The 20321-nt window shown below is 40.4% G+C and overlaps 1 protein-coding gene across 12 annotated transcripts in view; it reads right to left on the bottom strand.

The window, feature by feature from the left end:
• Nucleotides 1-7500: 7500 nt before the first annotated feature.
• Nucleotides 7501-20321, bottom strand: part of CADPS2 (calcium dependent secretion activator 2) — a 449544-nt gene continuing 436723 nt past the window's right edge. For 11 of the 12 annotated variants that reach the window (XM_014558520.2, XM_032483595.1, XM_032483594.1 and 8 more), the window contains 2 exons: nt 13634-13738; nt 7501-8470 (listed from right to left, as the gene is read on the bottom strand). In XM_014558520.2, coding sequence (XP_014414006.2) covers nt 8297-8470; nt 13634-13738 — 279 coding nt within the window. In that variant the 3' untranslated portion in view covers nt 7501-8296. The remainder of the gene's footprint in view (nt 8471-13633; nt 13739-20321) is intronic. The other variant, XM_032483598.1, reaches the window with a different exon arrangement.

Here is a 20321-nt window from a genome sequence, read left to right as displayed (position 1 = left end):
CCAGAGGAGGAGGGTACGGAAGAGGGTACCAGAAACACCGCGAAGCTAAGCACCCGGCATCCGCGTGAACACTGGCCGCAGGGGAACAGCATCCCGCGGCCCCGCGGTGACCTCGAGGGCCGGACCGCTGACGTGGCGAACGCGGCCCGCCATGGCTCCCAGGCCCGGGGCGGCAGCCCTTCAGCCCTGCCGACCCTTGGGGTCGAGGGTGAGGAGGAAAGCTGGGTCCTTGTAAAAAGCCGGAGGAAGAAATGGGCTGTGAACCATTCGAAGACTGAATCGGGTCGGTTCCTGCTGCAAGTGGAGGGGGGAAAAAAACCTCCTCCACCTAACCCTGTGATTCACAGCTTCTCGGAAATTTACATAATACAAGGGCGTAGATGTAAACCTAAAGGACAAAAATAATAATTCGACAACGCATATCCCATTTTCACACCATGGGCCTGGATATGTTCCCGGTGCTGGCACATGAGCTGGCTCTCCGAGCTTTTTACTCATGACGGAGAGTAACTGAACTTTCACAACACTGTTGAAAGGAGAGGCAGAGAGGGAGGGAAAAAAAGGGAGTGGGGGAGAGAAAGAGAAACTGGTTTCAGTGACGCTGATTTAGATTTCCCACTGATGACAAATGAGCTTTAAAAATTGAGAGCATATGCTGTGTTCAAAAGGCAGTGGACTTGATAGTAATTGAGGTCCCTCACTTTCCAATGGATCGGTTTCCCCCCTTTTATTTGGCTGACATCGACCTTATTTGAAAAGCAAATTCATTACACTTTAATATTAACAGGAAATTCCAACTTATTTCCCTAGGTAAGTGAAAGGCCACAGTATCTACTGAAAGAGAGGCCTCCAGCAGTCAACAGGGCTCCAACTGGCCAACTTGAATGTAAGATAGAAAAGTAAAACGTGGCAGCTACAAAATACACGTGGTTGCTGTCCTTGCCTTTCGGATTCGTTTTTTGATGTGTCCGTCCCCCCACCCCATTCCCCGGCATTTGAACTCAGATACCGCTAGTAAATTCAAATTCTGGAGCCCCGCTGGCCGGATTTTCTCATTAATTTCCTGTGGAACACGGGGCAGGGGAAAATCCAAGGCAAGGTTTGTGGGATCCCAGCATTCTCTTACTCTAGCGCGAGGCCCGAAGCAGTGCAGGTGCCCTTTGGTTTCGCGCTGCGCCTCTGCCAAGTTTGTCTGGCGTTCAGTCCATCCGCGCGCGGGTGAGCAATGGAACCCTCCCCTCTTGCTTAGTTCCAGAGGTGATGGTCACTAGAAATAGGAAAGAGGAGAGGCCTTTCTTCTCCCATCTCTGTAATTTACTGTTATCCCAGCTTCCCCTTTAACTGCAAAACCCATGTGCAAAACTGGCTGCGTTCTCAAACATTCAATCCACTCCATCAGTAGTCTGCAGTTATTTTAAATTAATTTCTAGAGCTTTTAGTTAAACTTGTATGGACAGGAACTTAAGAGGAGAAAACACCCACTTTTTCAAGTGTGCAGAGATTTCTGCCTCCACTAACCCCTCCCACTCTACATTGCTGCCGCATAAAGGGTAAATAAAAATCTTCTTTCCTCCTCTCTATCCCTTACTATCCTTTTAAAACTGGTTTCTTCAATTATCCATTGAAATCTAAAACAACATTTCCCCTCTTCTAAGAAAATCTTTTTGTTAAGTAACCCTACCACCCCCAGACATTCTGAGGGCTGAAATAAATGATGCATTTCCTGTCCTATTTTGGCCTCCTTGCCAGGGTGTGCCAGCCCGGGGAGGGCACACAGCTCGTGGACTCCTTGTTAACCCCAATGGATGGTGGCAGTTCCCTTTTTCCTTGAATTGTTTTTCTGTAAAATGGGACTACATCAAAGCCAACTTCATTCTTGGGAGGCTTTGAGATTGAAAAGAGATTTAAAAATGAAACCACTTTACATATAAAAAGCTATTCCATCACCTTGTTAAAAAGTTAAGCTATAAACTTTTTCAAAATATTTTTCAGACAACTGTATTTAAAAACAACCCTTCTGCTCAATGATTTGCTTTCTGATTATATACATGAAAATGTTAAAGTACACACAAAGAATCACATTTGATAAACTATTTTTCACCACCTTGAGGATTTTCCTTACCCCTGGGGGCCTGCTCTCCCACATCCAGTCTTGAGTTCCCTGGGGACAATTTCTTCTGTAGATTCACAAATTAACCTTTCACAAAAGCTTTTTAAAAATCTCAATTTGATTAAAGCAGATTTCATCTCTTTAGAAGATGTTATGCATTTCTAAAATTAATCAACTTTTGATAGACTATCCTAATTATATGAAAGAACACACCTAGCAACCACCCAATGTAATTAAAAAAAAAAAAAACTGAGGAGTTTGAATGAATGAGCTTATTCAATACAGTAACTTTGAAGTATGTTTTAAAAAATTATTACCCAGATTGGGGGTGGGGTGTTGGAGTGAGGGCCCAACAAAATCCCTCCCCTGACATACTGGTGCTACCCAGGCCTTCCCCTGTTTCATTTTCCACTTTTTGAAATCCAGTTCTGTTGGATTCTGACCTTTCACTAGTGGAGCCCCTTTTTAATAAAAACTTTCCTACCTTCCTGCTAAAATCTCCTCCCAAAGTTGAGATTGAAAAGAGATTTAAAAATGAAACTACTTTACATATGAAAAGCTATTCCATCACCTTGTTAAAAAGTTAAGCTATAAACTTTTCCAAAATACAGTTTTGCTTCCTTGACATTTTAAGGACATACCCTAAACAACAAACTTCAGCATTTAAAGTTTTCTTTCTGCCAATCACATACAAGAGAGGTGTTGTCTGTTGGGTGTCAGGAAGGAGGTAGTGGTAAAGGGCAAACCAGAATTGATTTAAAGCAGAAAAAGAAATAATACGACACACCACTTTCAAGTATTGTGAAGGTGCATATTGTGTGTAGGGGCTCCATTAAACAAGCCTGTGCCGCGTGCTGCCCAGGAAAGAGTATCCACTCTGCCTGATGGTTCTTGAGTTTGAAATCAGCTCTTCACTTCCTCTCTGACCAGAGAATCCCTGATCCTAGGGATGGACAATATAAAAGGAGATTACAGACAAATCTAGAATATACTTATTGGCTGATTTTTTCCAATCACATGCAAATAAGCACATAAATACAGCCACACTTAAGAAAAGTTGCAAAGTACAGGAAGATTAAAGGCAAAGTGGTATTCTGGATAGGAGGGTGGGGGTGGGGAGGATGAAATCCTGTCTCCTGGGTCTGGAACTCAGGAAGCAGCAAGCAGGTTGTCTTAAAGGAATGATGGGGATGGGGAACATCCCTTCAGTTTAAAAAGTAGCTCTAGTCTTGGTACAAAGCTGGGAGAGGTATCTTTCCTTTTGGTGAGTGATCAGTTTCTGCTTCTTAAGGCCGCCGCGTGTCTGGCCCAGCGCCACCAGGGCTTCCATTTCCCTTGCTATGGACATCCTGGAGTGTGACCTAGGGGAGCCTAGGTCTGGGGGCAGGACTCCGTGCTGGCTGTCGTCCTCAGCGCCTGCCCTTTTGCTCGGCTGCCAAGGCTGAGGCTACCTTGGGGCACGCTGGGGCGGCCTTCAGCCTCCTCTGCCTCGGTCTCCGTTCCCTTTCGCATTTCCCAAGCGCTTTCTGTGGGCGCATCTCTGGTCTGAGACACAGGATGCCATTCTAGTCCTCCTTAAGCTTTGGAAAACATTAAGGAACATCAATCTGCCCCTGAAATTCTCTTGAACTCAACCTACTGGGCACAGGCCGAGGCCTGGAATTTCTCGCTTGTGGGCTTGTGGTCTGGCACCTCCCGATCAGATCATACCTGTGGTTTCAGAACCCCTGACCAACAGCATCCCCATGTGGACCCAAAGATGTGTCTCCAGCTGTCTCCCCTCCCAACCGCAGCTCCTGGGGCTGCTCTCATAGTGCTGGCCCTTTCTGGAGTCCATTCGACTTGCCCTCCCCATCTCCTCTCCTCCCACTAAGCTTGGCCAGATAAAGTCTCCCGGATCTGGACAATTCTAGCCAGTCCACGCACTCGTCAGGGGCGGGGCTGAAGATCCGCAGAGCTGACTGTGATCTAGAAGGACCCTGTGACAACCCGGGGAGAACCGGTGGTGAGAGTGGTAGTGTACGTTAGCCTCTCAATTTCTTCTGAATCCACCCTTATACTGAGAAACAGTTAACAAAGGCCACAACTTACATGCCTCTAAGTCTCACAACCACCTTCTTTACTGAGTGCCCACTTTACAGAGAGGTTAAGTAACTTGCCCAAGGACACAGAGCTCAGACGCGGGGAAGACGTGTGGCTGCTGGGACTCAAATCCAAGCGTTTCTGGCTCCAGGTCCCCCCGCCCCCCCCCCCCCCCCCCAGGCCCTTTCCCGTTCCTCAGGCTGCATCACGCGCTCCCGGTTCTGAGTAGTTCTTTCTATCGGGGTCTTTTGCGTTTGGGAAACACATCAAATTCTTGTCTCACTTTCTTTCTCTGGGGAGTACACGCGCACATTCCACTGCCTCCTTCTCTTTTAAAAGCGGCCACATACTGCGCGCTGATAGACCGTGGTTGACCGTCACTCGTGACTTCCGGAACCCACGCTCAGAGCTTTGCGCTCACAGCCTGCGCGCGCCTCTGCTCCGTAACACTGCGGAGAAGGGCAGATTAGGGCAGGTCTGCACCCCATCTTCCAGCCCGCGCTGGGGGAAAGCCTCTCAGCTCCCAGGGGTGGGGGTGGGGGTGCTTCGGGGCCATCGCTGCTGCGCGGTCCCAGATGCTGTTCGCCTCTGCCCGGCCGCTTAGGCCCCTGCGCTCGACTCCATCTGCAGCAAAGTACCAGGGCCAGCTGAGCCGCCAGCCTTTCGCGAAGGTTCCTGCCGGTCCAGTGCGCAAGACTAGAAGGGAGAGAGAGACCCACGCCCCATGGCGTCTCCCTGCATAGTACCAGGGAGGGAGTGGAGTGGGAGTCGGGGCCCAATGTGAAGGCGGGACGAACCCTGCCCTCCGGAATCCCCACAAACCAGGCCTCAGATCTCAGCACAAAACCAGCCAGGGTGGGATGGCTCGCAGGCTGTCAGCGGGACTGGGGTTGCGGTGAGGAGCGAGCGCAGAGCGCGCGGGGCCAGCGGCGCGTGAACATCTCGCAGGAACATCGATCTGTCACCTCCCTTTAGGGACCTGGACTGGGAAATTTCCATTATCTCTATTGGGAGTAAGAAATAAAAGCGACCAAGCGCTTGCTCTAATGTTTTTCCATCAGTCCTTCTGCCAAACGCGTGGCGGGAGGGGTTCGGAAGGCGGGGTCTGCGCGGGGTCCCTGGCCTGGGGTCCCCGCGGGCTTTCGCGGGGTGGCGCGGGGAGCGTCCCTCTTGGGAGGCTGACCGCGGCAGCGGGAAGAGGTGTCGGGGCTCAAGGAGTGGCGACGGCCGAGTGGCGGCTTTCCCTCCAGGAGCGCCTTCCAGGAGCTCACGGACCCCCTCACCCACGGTCGCCGCGGGGCCAGGCCGGCTGTGACCCTGAGGGGCGCAGTGGGAGCCCCAAGACACTTTGCACGGGCATTTATTGCAGAAGTAGCGGGAAATCCTTTCTCCGGAGCGAGGGACAATGAACAAGGACTAAGGGGAATTCAAGTGGAAAAATCCGTGAATGGAAGAACGACCCACAGCTGGAGATGGGAGGTGTACATTAAGCTCTGTGTGGTTCTTTCTCTTTCCGGGAAGAGGCATTATTATTATTTTTCTCCAACAAGTGTTTGGAGAAACTTTCCCTCTAGATGTGTTAACAAACCCATTCCTCTTGGACATTAAACCGTATTAGTTATTTTCTCCTGCAACACTCACCAAACTGTCCAAAGAATGTACTTTTTGGCCCTTTCCCCAAACCTTTTAGGAAGGGAGAGCTATTTCTTTTGAGTTAAAAATAATTTTCACTTCAAAAATTGTGCTACACTTGTTAGGTTTTCAATTAAATTCCTTTTTAAATTTGTGTGTGTGTGTGTGTGTGTGTGTGTGTGCGCGCGCGCGTGAAAGAACAGCACTTGGCTTCCTTTAATAGACAGATGCTTGGGCATTCACCCTCACAGTTACACACACCAATGAACAATTATTAAGTCATTTCAAGCAATTTGCAGTTATGTTGAGGAGCATTTCTGGGCAAAAACCCAAAAATGACTATTCATTCTTTTCGAGTGACTTTATAAATTTCTCTCCACACACCTTTCTGCGGCTCAAAGGTTAGTCTGCACGGTCCTCATAAAACTGTGAGCATCTCCACCACCTACCTTGGACTGCTATTGTCCTCCTGGTGCAAGCCAGTGGAGGTTGGAGTGGGAAAGCTTTTAGAAATCTCCTAGGTGTACAATGGAAGGAGCAGAGAATTTCCAAACCTGTACAGAAGCTACAAGAGGCTGACCAGCAAAGAAGGCCAGGAGGCAGGTTAAACAGGTCAGGTCAGCAGCGAGACCCTCCTGGACCCAAGTACATTCCCCTGCAACATATGCTTTCCCTTTTATTTCTGAATTCTATGATCTAGATATTTCTTTGAATATATATATATATGGCTAAGGAGGTGGGGTCATCAGTTATTTGTACTTTAGGACAAAATGGGCCAACTACTCTAAGATAAGCTGTATCAAAGAAACAGACATTTTATATAAAGGAAAAGAAAGGTGGGTAATTTCCAAGCACAGCAATTTGATCTGTGTAGAGCAAGCTTGGGGAGGGTACCATCGGGGAGCTGAGGGTAGCAGGATGTGACTGGACACCTGGGGGCTTGAAAAAAAGCTGGCACTGGCGTGAGGGTGGAGTAGAAAGGGAAGGACAGCATTCCAAGACAAACTGTCTTTCAACAATACTGAGCTGGTAGGGTCGGTCTCTAATCCAGGAAAGGGGAAGAAATTTCCTTTCACGTCTATCTTGTAGCACAAGGTCTTGACCCCCTCCCCAGGACCCCGAACTGAGCCAAAATAATATTATACAGTAACTGTGGATTAAATAGATTTTTGTGGGCTAGTCTGGGTATCAAGGTACCAGGAAAAAGTGTGGAGGTCCAAGAAGTTGTTTCACTTTCAAAGTTCAGGAGCTTAGGTTTACTTATGGGGATCCCTCCACGTATTTTGCATTAACTTACTTCATTTAAAAATTACTTATGAATGAAAAATGCCAGCATAGTTTTGAAAAGATACAAAAATTAAAATTCAAAAATAAGTTACAATTCAAAATTGTAGCCAGAAAATACTTCGGGGGAAGAAAAACTGTTAATACATCAATTGCTAGTTAACATTACTAGTATTCCTAGTATGACTTATTATTAGTTAACACTAATTGCTAATGTTAACTAACAATATATGATAGATGAGTATGTACTCAACATTACCTTTGCTATGGAAATATGCTGTCATAGTAACTTAATTCTTTTAACAAATGTGTGTGCCTACTAGGTGGAAAGCAGTGTTAATGTATTTTACTCATTTGATTGTCAACAAACAAAATAAACAAAAACACAGAGCCAACTTGTTGAGATGTTTGTAATGCTGTGAACACTTTTTTACTGCATTTAATTTATACAAGTCTAATAAATACAGAAGTGGTTATGACCAAGTGGATTTTTATTGCCTGCAAGCTGTTACACTTAGAAATAGGAGAATATGGTATGTTGACGGCAATACACTTACTACCTCACACTTTGGGATTTTTTTACACTCAAAAGAAGAAGTGTTCAGAATGGAGCAAGACACAAGCCCATTGGAAAATCTAGTCTATATTTGGGTTTGGTGATCCTTTAAGCCCAGGAATACACCTGCAGACTAATTCAGAGTACTAAGAACCAAGGTTAAAGTTTTTACACACATCACAACAATGGTAAATTACCTAGGAAACAAACATTGCACATAAACGATTAAGTGTCAAGTACACACCATTTTAACAAGGGTACAATAGAGCTGGCGCAGTGATTAGAAGTGGCTTGTCCTCACAATGTTGTATTATGAGAAACACGTATCTCGCTTCACACAGAGGACATTACTTTGATGTAATTACAGGAAAAAAAAAGTCACATGTTCTTAAAAAAAAAAAAGGTTCATGTTCCAATTACAAACAGAGCCAATGTCATTTTAGGTCAAGCTACACAAAAAGGCTGATCTTCAAAAAAATAACTGGCATTTTCTCCTTTAACTCTGCTTCCAGGTTAACTTTTTATGTAGAGTGAGTTATAAGCATTTTCATTTGGTCCAAACAATGTCATTACAAGGACAAGGTACAAAAAAAACGTCAAGGTTCTCCTTCCTTCTACAGAGCTGCGTGTTATCAGCCTTCTTCTTCTTCATCGCTGTCTTTCATTGTAATGCCCTGAAGTCCTCCTCCTTCTGAAACCGAAGCTGTAGCCTCCTCTACTGTTAACCGTCTGTGCAGGGTATCATAGGTCTTACTGTTCAGGGTGCCTTCCAACACACCCTGCAATCGGAAGTCCCTATAGGTTTTCTGGAGGAAGGAGAGAGGATTTGCTTAGATCCCTTATGGATTATATGTCTAAATATATATATATATATATTATATATATACACTCAGCAATGATCTGGGGCAATTCACTAATGGATTCAGATTGTAGCTGCCCATGTCAATCATCTTGCTGGTGTAGTTCTGGGGAGAAAATGAAATGAGAGCCTTTGGATAGTGCTATTCAAACCAGAGTTACTCTGAGTAGATCAAAATGTAACTGTCTGAAGACGAATAAGCCTTTCCCCAAAATACTACTAATTGCACAGAATTTACTATTTGAATAACTTGTAACAAAGGTAAAATAATATGTACTTATGTACACTTTCAATATGAAGGAATTCTTAGTTTTTCAATTGAAGAGCCTTTATCTTGATATTAAAAACACATTACATTTTATAAAATGCATTAGCTTTCAGGGGCAGGTGTGTGGAGGGAGAGGATTAATCACTAAAAGAAGTTTGCATTTTTGGCATTTGTGAATTGTAAAGTTTATTTCTATGTACACTGAGTAAATATTTGTGTACCTCTAAATGTCTGTATGAATTTTGTCCTTTCCTTTTGAAATTGCCTAAGAATATGATGTGTCGAATTCTGGCATTAAGTTTCCGTTAGACGGGCTAATAAAATAATACTATTTACTTTCTTTGTGAAACAGTAAATTATTATTTGGTACATTATATGTCAAAAATAGAACAAATACCATGTTGTTGTTTACATAGCCTAAAAACAACGGGAAAAATAACAACAAAACGCTGGTCTCTGGGGCCCTTAAGATATACAACCTATAAAACTTCCCTATTTCACTTTCTTCCTCAAGTGAGACTCTTCATACATGATTTTTCTAGGACTAAACAAGGCTGGTATTTAATATTGACCTTTAAAGTTGTAAAAAAAAAAAAAGTGTAGAATTAGTTCAATGGGGAAACAAACCACAAATGGAGATATTCCATTCTGTAAAGGCACTTCTAAGGCCATTTTTAAACTTTTTTTTTTTTTTTTTTTTTTTGCTGTGCTATGTTAGATTAAGAATATTGAACAGCCAGATTTCAAAGGACTGGCCCAAAGTATTAGTACATGTCAATGCGCCATTGTTTTGTTCTGTTTTCACTGTTGAATGATTGCTCATGGTCACCTTGAGGGTTTTTGGGCTTTTTGTTTGTTTTGGTTAGCACTTAATAGATGAAAAACGTCAAGGAAGAAGTCCTTCCTGGCCCAATGTTACAACCCCAATAGCTGGATATTGACATTAAGGGATGCTTGATTTCACGCCACACAATTAAACAGAAAATATGACAATATTCAGACACTGTAGCTGAAGGTGCTTATTCACGAGAGGTAGGAAGTGCTTATGGATGGCATCTTAATCCCTGTGATACATACACGCAGCCTCCTAACAGACTTCTGGGAAGCAGCAGAACCATTACAAGCTAGCGGGACCATCGGCATTTTCACATTTCATCTTCCTATCTTCTATCATCCAACTTCTGCCCCACGGTTGCATTCCAAGTTTCAGAAGCGATATTCACTTGTTATAAATAAAACTCATATTTGAAAAGTCTACCACATGTCTAAAAAATGACCTGGATTGTGAAGAATACTGAATTGCATCTGAGGTCAGTATCTCAAGGACAAGAAACATTTAGATTTAGAGAGTGTTTTTTTTTTTTTTTAACTTGAATGACCAAAACTATTTTAAATTCGATTTTATTATTTTATATTAAGACACATAAAGCCCACCATCCTCATAATCTCTTTCTAAACTATTAAAGCTTTTTATTACTAAGGGGATACTTTCACATCAAAGCTTACAGTAATTAGTATCAGACCCGATGAAGTAACTCTGTAAGGTAAATTTTGTCTAGAAAATCTGATAACTAGTATACATGGTATTATTACCATAAAGATTTGTGTTCAAGCCTCTAATAGGTATATATATATATATATATATATATATATATATATAACACAAAATATTCATCTACAGATAATGCATCTGAAGTAAAGTATTATTGTTCCACTGACAATTATATACTGAGTTTGTGAGTCCCAATTTATTGAAATGACTTTCCTTAGACTTAGCTTAATTATCAGTAAGTGGCCAGGACAGATTTGTATTGTGGCTTTGTTGTCTTAAAGGCTTTCTAATTTGCATACAGTTAAGAGTCTGCCTCCTTATTTTATCAGTAAGTGATAAGCAGGTATTCTTGCAAACCCTCTCTCTCTTTTTAGAATTCAGAAAATGTCATTGACACTTGGAGACCCTCTGCCAACGTCTGCTTGGCTCTTACTTAAAACAAGTGCCTGCCACAGGGTTGCTGCTCACTTGTCTTCTTTTCTCTTAGTGAAAGAGGCAGCTGATTTCCGTTAACTGCTTTTAAATGTCAAAGGGCCACTAGGGGGAACAGGAACAGGAATCCATCAGCCATTCTGACTGTTTGAGGAGTCTCTGTTTCCCCTCCCCAAGTAAATCAGCCTGATGTTAAAACTTTACAAACCATTTCTTAGTCTCAAATCTTTTGTGACAATCTCACCGTGATTTGTTTTTTGTTAGTGGCAACATGAATGAACCAATCAGTGTCTAAGTGTCTTTGTGAAGGAGCGCGGTCTGTCATACACAGCTGGGTCTCCATGGCACAGAAGAACAACAATGCTTGGGATGGTAAGGACCAGTTGCCAGAGTCCGGTAGCTTGGCTCCCAGGTGGAATGCAATACTCTGAGGTGACATGCAGGCCTAGTCTAAGTGATGTGGATGGAAGGAAAGCCCACTCAGGGGCCTGCACAACCCCAGACATGTGATGTTTAACAACTGCTTAAATTCACTGGAAAATGCACATTATAAACATAAGCATATAAGCTCTGAAGAATGATGACTCTATGTATGAAATCAGTTACAGTCTGCTTATATTCAAAGTATATAAAACAATTAGAATATTAAATTATTAACTCATCCTAATTTTCATTGTGAAAATAATCATTTTTAATTATTAAATAAAGCCCTATGACTTGATTAAATGTATCAGACCAAGAAAGCACTGGCTGAGTCTGGGGACCTGCTTGTGAAAAACGAAACAGGGAAATTCAAACATATTCATGAACTTTAATTTCATATTTCTCAGTCTTGACTATTGGTAGCAATAATGAAGAATATATAAAATAAGATAAACTGATTGGCTTAGAATACAATGGAAATGTCACCCTATAATTAATAAAGTAATTAATCATTTTTTCTGCTAAAATATTCACTGAGGCTTAAACTGTAACTGCTGTGATTATGTGACGACAAGAAAAGGAGTAACTTTAAGGAAACAAATGATGGGCTAATCAAAAATGGATATTCTTATTCTAAAAAAGTAAAGAGCTTACTAACCCATCAGCGAATACTGATCAGCTGAATATTTAATTTCTGACGTCTTGAACACAGTAGACATTAGTTGGAAATACAGCTGATCTTAAGGGTAACCAGATAATCCCAAGATTAGTCACAGTACAGACTGCAATCTTAACATGCACATATAGGTAGAAGGTAAACACAGGTTATCCTGATTCTCTTTTATGAAAAACAAACTTCACTTGAAGGCTCTCCAAGTCACATTTACAGAGGCAAGAAAGGAACAATGGAAAAACTAAAGCAAACACGAACATATCATAGTGTGCTTTCAGTTTCTTTGTAAAGTAAATAACATCTGGTAAAAAGCGTTCTAGATCAAAGGTATTCTGCCGATTGAAATGTAATGTGTTTAATAGTATTAAAATCAGTGGGTGGCTATAATTTTACTTGTTATTTATGACTGGTCATGATTGCTAGCACTGTGACATTGTAGGTCTGGTTCTATGTTCCAACAGATTTGCCAGTTTCTGACTTTAGAACAGAGCTTTCCTCTTGGCGAGTCTTTCTAATCTGTGACAACCTGTGTGTCTATGGCACAAGTGCATTTGTATTCTACGAGACTGCAAGAACCAAGAGAAGGATGGAAAATACTTTAAAGTGGATAAAGCTTTTAATTATGTGACAGAGTGGTTCTTCTCAAACTTTATCATCTATTAGAATCATCGGGAGGGCTTGTTCACAGACAGATGGATGGGTCCCACTCTCAGAGGAGCTGATTTAGTAGACCTGGGGTGGTGCCCAAGAATTTGCATATCTAATGAGTTCCCAGGTGATGCTGATCATGTTAGATCAGGAATGACACCGTGAGCACCACTGTATGTGTACATATACACACATACATACACATAAATACACACACATATGTATGTGCATATATACACATACACATACATAGACACACGTATATAAATATATAAATGGTATAAAAATACCATTTGATAAATGGTGCTAAAATGGAAGTAAAGGTCACTTATTTAAAGTCTCAGCTGATTCTCAATAGCATAGAGTTTTAGCCATAATGTAGAATTTGCCTCAATTTTAAGAAAAAGTTATACTTGTGGTAAACGTTGTGCTTCTACTAGAATTTACAAGGTGTGAAAAATCATGTTGAATAATATATTACTGTAAAGCCCCACTCACTAAATATAACATGTACGTGATCACCTTTTCTCTTGAAAAGCAGAAGTCAAAATGGCCTCGTTGAACTGACACAATGTTGATCAGTGGTTTTGAATGACCCTCAACACTCAGACTGATCATCTCTCACATATAAGAAGGGGCATGCATCCAAAAGAATTCAGGCAGTGATGATACTTCACTTCCGAGTCAGGATATAATGAAATAATGGACACTCTCCTTATCTTAGGGGCAAACATAATTCAAAAGCCCTCATAATGACCTCTGATCCTAATAAATATGAAGGAAATATGTTAGGAGGAAACATTTCCATACTTAAGAAAATGAAATTTTTGTGGACCTACTACATTGAGGTAAATGTGCTGGAGACTACATATATTATCTTAAAACGTGATTACTTCATAACAAAATACTTTTTATTTATTAGTGCAAAAAAGATACATTTATATCTATTTAGTAATCTACCTGAAAATAAAATAAACAGCATTGCTGAAAGTGGTGTTTTTAAAGTCCTTACATCCACTCAGTTATATGAAATATGATGTTCTCCTATGTCAATATCCTGCCACCATTCTTTATAGCTTGGTGGGCAATTCACATCTAAACACATTCTGTTTACCTTCACAATCTTGATGAGCGTCTTCAGTTGGTAAATATGAAGCTGAAGGTCTAATCTATCAGCCAACCACACGCAAATGACTTTCATGGAACTGCTGTACCATTGCTGGAAAGAGGGATGGGGGCAGAGGGGCGGAGAACAAAAAAGAAACAGCCTCTGTAGCACTCATTTAATAGATTCGGTAATGAGGGGGTAATGAAACACTCTGAAATGACCACAGATCAGCACTTGAAGTCAACAATGCTATAATTTCCTGTTAACAGAATTGCATGTTTTGCTAGGAAATCTGCTGCGTTGACCTAGGCTGTTCTTTACATGCATTAACATTACAGTCTTTCAGCTGTAACATATTCATGGGGAACGGTGTTTTTGCACTTGCAGCCTAGCGGCCTGCTTCGTAATTTGTAGGTAACAATGGGCACTAAAGACACGTTAGGGGACTGAATGGACTGCCAAGCAGCAGGAAAAAACAGGTGAATTATTTTCAAAGGGAAATTTCCTATGAGCCTGGAGGTTATGTAAAAATCAGAATAGATGCGTTCTGCCTTTAGGCAATGACTAGAAATAGCATTTTAAAAGAGGGACAGCAAAAAAACATCCACAGCTCCACTGGAATCCTCAGTCACACCTTTATCTACCATCAGTTGTTAAGTATTTGCCAAGATGGTCTAAAACCTCCTAAAATGAAGATTTCAGATCTTAGGAAGGGACAGTATCAGGATGGAATTCTTGTGTCTTATAAAAATCACAAAACAGATGTCAGCTGACCAACTTATAAAATAAAACAATCTGCTTCATTTTGCGAGTATTTTTGGAGGGTTCATAATTTCTCTCTGTTTATTACAACTCAATTGAGGGGAAAGCTGACATTCTTTAATGTGATTTCTTGCTCCTATGTAATGCCTGTGAGTAAAGTAAAAAAAAAAAAGAAGAAATTTTATTCCTATTTTCAAAAAAAGGCAACTGGCCATTAGTGATGACATTTTCAGGGATTCAGTTAAGTACTGAATTTAGTAGGTAATACTGTAAGAAAATAATGCTACTCACTCAGAAAACTGTGAGAAATATCAACGTCCATTCAGCGACAAAAGAGTTTTTGAAAGAGAAGTGATTTTGTGCCTTGCCTGTACACACAAACACACTGACACTACAGATCCCACGTGTGTGTGCGTATGTTCTTAGGTACTCAAACACAAAAGAAAAAATCTTAAAAATATTTTTCTTTCATAATCAAGCAGTAAATTCAAATTTCTAAAAGAAACCTTAAGTGATGCAAGTAAGTCTGAAATTCACCTGGACTTGTATTTACTAACAGTGTTCTAATAAAATCTAGTACAAGGAATGGTATTTTAAGCATAAATTAAAAATGAATTAGTTTAACATTTCATCACATTTCTATTAATTTGTTAGTATACTGGTCATATATGCACTCATGTGATAAGCTAGTTAAAATGAGTAACTGATTTACTGAATACTGGGATCTCAAATGGACAAATGAATATTGCAAAAGTTTTTAAAATATGAGATAGGTTATGATTAAAAAAAGTTATTCATATTCCCAATTTTGCTCTTTCCTAATGATTACTTTCTTAATTTTTACGGCATGTAAAAGTATCAGAAACAAGTTTTCTACATTGGACACTCAAATTCTTAAAAAGTAAACTGATGATAAACTCAGCACTTCGGCTGACATATTAAATCATAATAGATTAATTTCTGATACTTAAACTCCCTATTTCCTTATTTCAAATTACTTATAGCTGCAACTTCTTGAGTTCTATTTTAATGCAGATAAACATTCACAGATATTGGTGATACGGAACATGAGTATACTGAATTAACACCGTCACCCCAGCCCCAATCTCCAGGTAATCTGAAAGCTAAAGATGCAGTCTTGATGGTTATGACTCTTAAATTACAGTCCTTCGTCAAGGGATAATATTTTTTTTAGTTGGGGGGGCACAAAATATGATATATTGTACAAAATTTATAACATACAAGTCAATCTGGCTGTTAGGCTGTAAAATTACTATATAAATGGTAAGTTGTATGAATTTGAGGTAAATGAAAATGCTTTCTTAAAATCACTCCACATGCATCTCATGTTCTTATAAAATCCTTACATAATTTAAAATTAATGTAACTTCATTTTCCCATTACATATAAATGATACTTATGATTAAGTGATAATTGAAAGGACATCTAACATAACACAGACATTTCTCATGAATATAACTTCTTCAGCACAACGCTAAAATTGTAATTTTAAAGGAAAATAATTTGGGAATAAAATGATCTAAAGTTAACTATAAAAACAGAGACAAAAAGAACTATTGTTAATAAAATGCTCAAGCTACTTAATCATCATCTTTCTTTAAAGGCAAACTACTATTCTATAAGGAACATTTTATAAGAAAGCGTATTCCATCTGCTAATAATGCATATTTTTTGCATTATTAAGTCAAAGCATTTTGAAGAATTTCAGCTAAATCAAGCCAATGATTAAGAGAAATCAGTAGCTCAGCTCAGAGCTTATGTTGCTACGAAGAACAAGCTAACAAACCAAAAAACCTCACTAGGACTGCTTCTTTCTTGTATATGATGGTCACACACACACACACCACCCCCAAACAGACAAAACCATCAAACAGAAATCACTAGCATTTTCCTATTTCTGGTGCCAGAATGGATATGTTCCTCTTTTGGGTGGAGGACGATAGGTCCTATTTTTTTTCATCTTGAGAAAAAAGTCAAAGGTAAGTTAGTGTCATTCCCCTGCCCGTGACCGAACCAAAACCAACCCCCCAAGATAGAGGAAAAAAAAAAAAAAAGACATGTGAAAAGGGAGAATGTGCAGTAAAGGGTGACGGTTAGAAAATGTCCTTTCATTTTGGAGAAGTTAATTTTATAAAGCAACTTGGTTGACTATTCACTTTTCCCTTCAGGGGACAACAAGCAAGGGGCGGTGGGGCCCTGCGCTGGAGTCACGAGTTTGGCATTACCGCTTTATTCTCTGCCAGGTCTACTTAGGAATAAAGCAGTAAGTGTATATTCTACGTTTTTTTCTCCATCAATCCAGGCCAGGCCAGCAGCCTACCACTTTAACAAAAAAATACGTTTTTTTTTTTTTTTCTTTTTGTGGTTCATTCAACTCCTGTAAGGGCATGCATTACTCCCTTCATTTTCTTGAGATATCTCTTTTAAAGCAAAAATAAAAGAAAAGGAAAGGCTAGGGCTGACTCTGTGAGACCCCTGTATTTATTCACACTTATTGTGCATGACTGTAGACTGGTAAATCATATTAGCGGCCCGTCTCCCCATCAAGCTGCTACTTGCTTTCCAGCCCTGGGAAGGTTCAACAAATCAACAGGAGCACGGAAAACAGAACATCAGTCTAATCTAGTGTTTAAGGTGAAGTTTTCAAACCCAATCTAAGAAGATCTTTAGAGCAAGCAACAAGCTGAAGGGCTCAGAAGGTGGTATTGACAATGAAAGAGTGTTGAAATATTGAGAAGCGCAGCGCTTGTGCATTTTTAATAACAAGGGGGTCAACAAGGACACAGCTCCCTCAGTGCCAGGAGTTGCCACTGACTATGGAAATTGCCACACCAGGGCTATAAACGCTTGCAGTTCATCAGCTTTCTTAAACAGTTCATCAGCTTTCTTAAACACCCTGAACCCCCTCAGTGGACCTTTAGTCTTGAATTAACAAACCAAAGCAATGAAAGAGGGTGCAGTCTGAATGGCTGGCATTGATCCCCAACTGTGTCAGGACTGCTACAGGCCCTGAAAAACTCTCTCCATTGTCAATAGAAATTGACAAACCTCCTCTCCTAAATAGTGCAGCTGAGCCGGGCGGGATCCACGCAGCTGTAAAGGGCCCTGCTCTCGGGGCCGGGGAGCACTAACAATGGAACAAGCATGAGCTCTTTGTCAGCCCCAGACTCGGCAATTTTCTAACAAGGATTAAAGTTGTTTCTCGGCAGTGCTGGTGAAAAGAGATTTAGCAACATACCGTGCTTTCTTCATGCAAGTTAAAGAGAAGGAGTTAAGGAATTTCATTATTCTCTTGACTAGTGGAAATACAAAACAAATATATTAAATATGCACAGCTCCCTTTCCTGCCTAATTTATCACATTTCGAGGAGGGCTCAATTAAATATAACACTTCTTGCCTGGAAACAAGCACTTTGCATTTATTTTGGAAGTTTTATTTTTAAGAAAAGTCCAGCTGCTTGCCACCTGGAATGAGGTCTCAATACATACTAATGCACAATGCCTTTAGACCCTCTGCCGCTGATATTCCTAAATCTGAATCACAGGACCGCATAGGGTTCATGTACCATGGCGGCTCCAAGCAAATGATTTCTGTCAGAATGCGGCTTCTGATGATGATGGCGAGGCAAAAATAGCTGCTTTGCTGGGGAACAAATCTGTGATCTATTTTCTGCTTAAGTGTTTGGCTTTTTATTGATCATGAATTGGTACAACTAGCTGATATATTTTCATTCTTCTCCAGCTAAGCTCGTCACCATAGGTGAACAACAGGAAAAAAAACCAACAACCCAATGCTTTTCAATGGACTCGCATACGGAATGGCTAAATTACCACAGTGTGTATGCATTTCTTCATTTATTTCAAGAGAAGCTGTCTGTTTCACCAGAGTTGCCACTGTGCTGAAATGGGATATCACCTAGAAAACCTTATCTTAGGAAATACATACCTTTTAAATGTTAATAAAATTGAATAAAAGAACAAATAATAGTTTTGCAAAGCTGAGGAGTTTTGATAAGTTTCATAAACAGAAAGCATCCTTTAGGGTCATTTTGTGGCTTTAGAGGGCAACAAAATATATAGAAACGTCAATGCCCTGCAGTTTCACCAGTACATTAAAAAGTAAATATAAGTGCTTCTTTATGCCTTGAGTGCTTTTTTGATCAACAGTGCATCTACTTAATGTAACTCAATTTGTGGTCATTCACTTCCCAGTTTTAAACACTAAAAGGCAAATTTTATACTAATGATAAATTTGATGTAATGCCAACATTGCCCCCTCTACTCAAGGCATCCCACTGAAATGAAACGATTATATTTGGTTCCACGGTATAGACCCTCAAAACACAAGCATGTTGAAAGGTTTAAGTGCGAATTTTTTGTTGGCTTAGAATAGGATTAAGGGCTATATATAAGGAAAACTGAAACCAGTCTATCATGGTTAAAAATACAGGAAGTATTCAACCCAACCTACACCTATCAACCAGCCAGACCCAGAGATGTGCAGGAGGAGGGAGACAGAGACCTGCATCCGGACACGGCAGCTGAGGGCTGGCCGTGAACACACCAGACAAGACCATCAGCACAGAAGCTGGGAGGGCGGGAGTGCCAGGCCCTGCGATGCTACTGTTTGCTTGAGTGAGTCTGTCGTTTGCTTTCTCTGTGGCTCAGTTTTCTCATCTGTAATATGAATGATAGATTATATGAATCTAGGTTTAAAATAAGCTTCTTATTCTCTCCAGAAATACTATGAGATTAGATTTGACCGTTAAAGGAAAGTGCATGGTTAGAAAAAATATAGCTTGTGATTCTCCTCAAAATAAACTGAAGGGAAAAGCCAAATTGCCCTTTTAAATGCTGCTTAAATATAGCTTTATTCGTCCAAATATGCAAGTTGGGGATCCCAGAAGTTTCCATCACCTGTTATTTTGCTTTCAATTTATTCATTTTGGCCTTTTAATGAAGTTCATATTATAAAAATGAAAACAATAAAGTGTAATGAGGAATAAATGGAATTTATAAAGAACTGTCAAGTACAGCTATTATTTTATGAAAAAACACAGCAATATGTCAATATATTATATGCATTATATTATATAATAATAATCTGATTATAAAGGCATCTGATTTTTAAAATCCCCCATGGGAAGTTTAAGAGCTTCAGTCAAACTTTCATTTGATTCTCACAACAACCTTGATGAGGTGGCTGTTATATCCATTCTGTATGGACACTGAGCTCACAGTCGGTAGAAGACTGGGTTTTAACTAAGCAATTTACTTATTTAAGTTTATATAAGTGGCAGGATTAAGATTCATCTTGTTTCTATGCTTCAGAGTCTGTGCTCATGACTAGTAGGTTTTTCCACTTCCTTCTATGAAACATTCCGTTCCATCAATGAAGTCTCTTGATTCTTTTTAAGAAGTAGTTTGATGCTTGTAGCAGACAATCTATCATTTCCGGTGGTTCCTGATAGGCATCAAAAAGCACAGGACTGTGAAGTAATACAGGAAATGCTCATTGTTCCGAAGAAGTCCACCACATTTTCTTGCAAGTTAATGCAATCTACAGTTCCAAAGATATTTGTAAATCCAATAACGTTATTATGTAACGTAATAAATTCTTTGAATAACCGCACACTCTGTCAGGATAGCCAAGCACATGGCTCTTGTGCTATGCATTTCCCACAGGCCCCCTTCTTAAGATGTTTTAAAGTGCCACACACCCTGATGCTTAGGATCACTAGAAATAGTTTATTTCATTGCAAAAAAACGATGCAATGTGGAAAGATATTTGGTTCATTCATAAGGGGACTTGATCTATATGTGCAGCTTTCTTCATCTTTTTTCTGATTTTCAAACACAGAACAGAGAAGAACTTGATTCATGTCTTCTTTTCTTCTGTGTTCAATAAACT

The sequence above is a fragment of the Camelus ferus genome, chromosome 7 (assembly GCF_009834535.1).
Source record: "Camelus ferus isolate YT-003-E chromosome 7, BCGSAC_Cfer_1.0, whole genome shotgun sequence".
Taxonomy (NCBI): Eukaryota; Metazoa; Chordata; class Mammalia; order Artiodactyla; family Camelidae; genus Camelus; species Camelus ferus.
The sequence above is the reverse complement of the archived record's forward strand: the minus strand, read 5'-3'. Positions and strand labels throughout refer to the sequence as shown.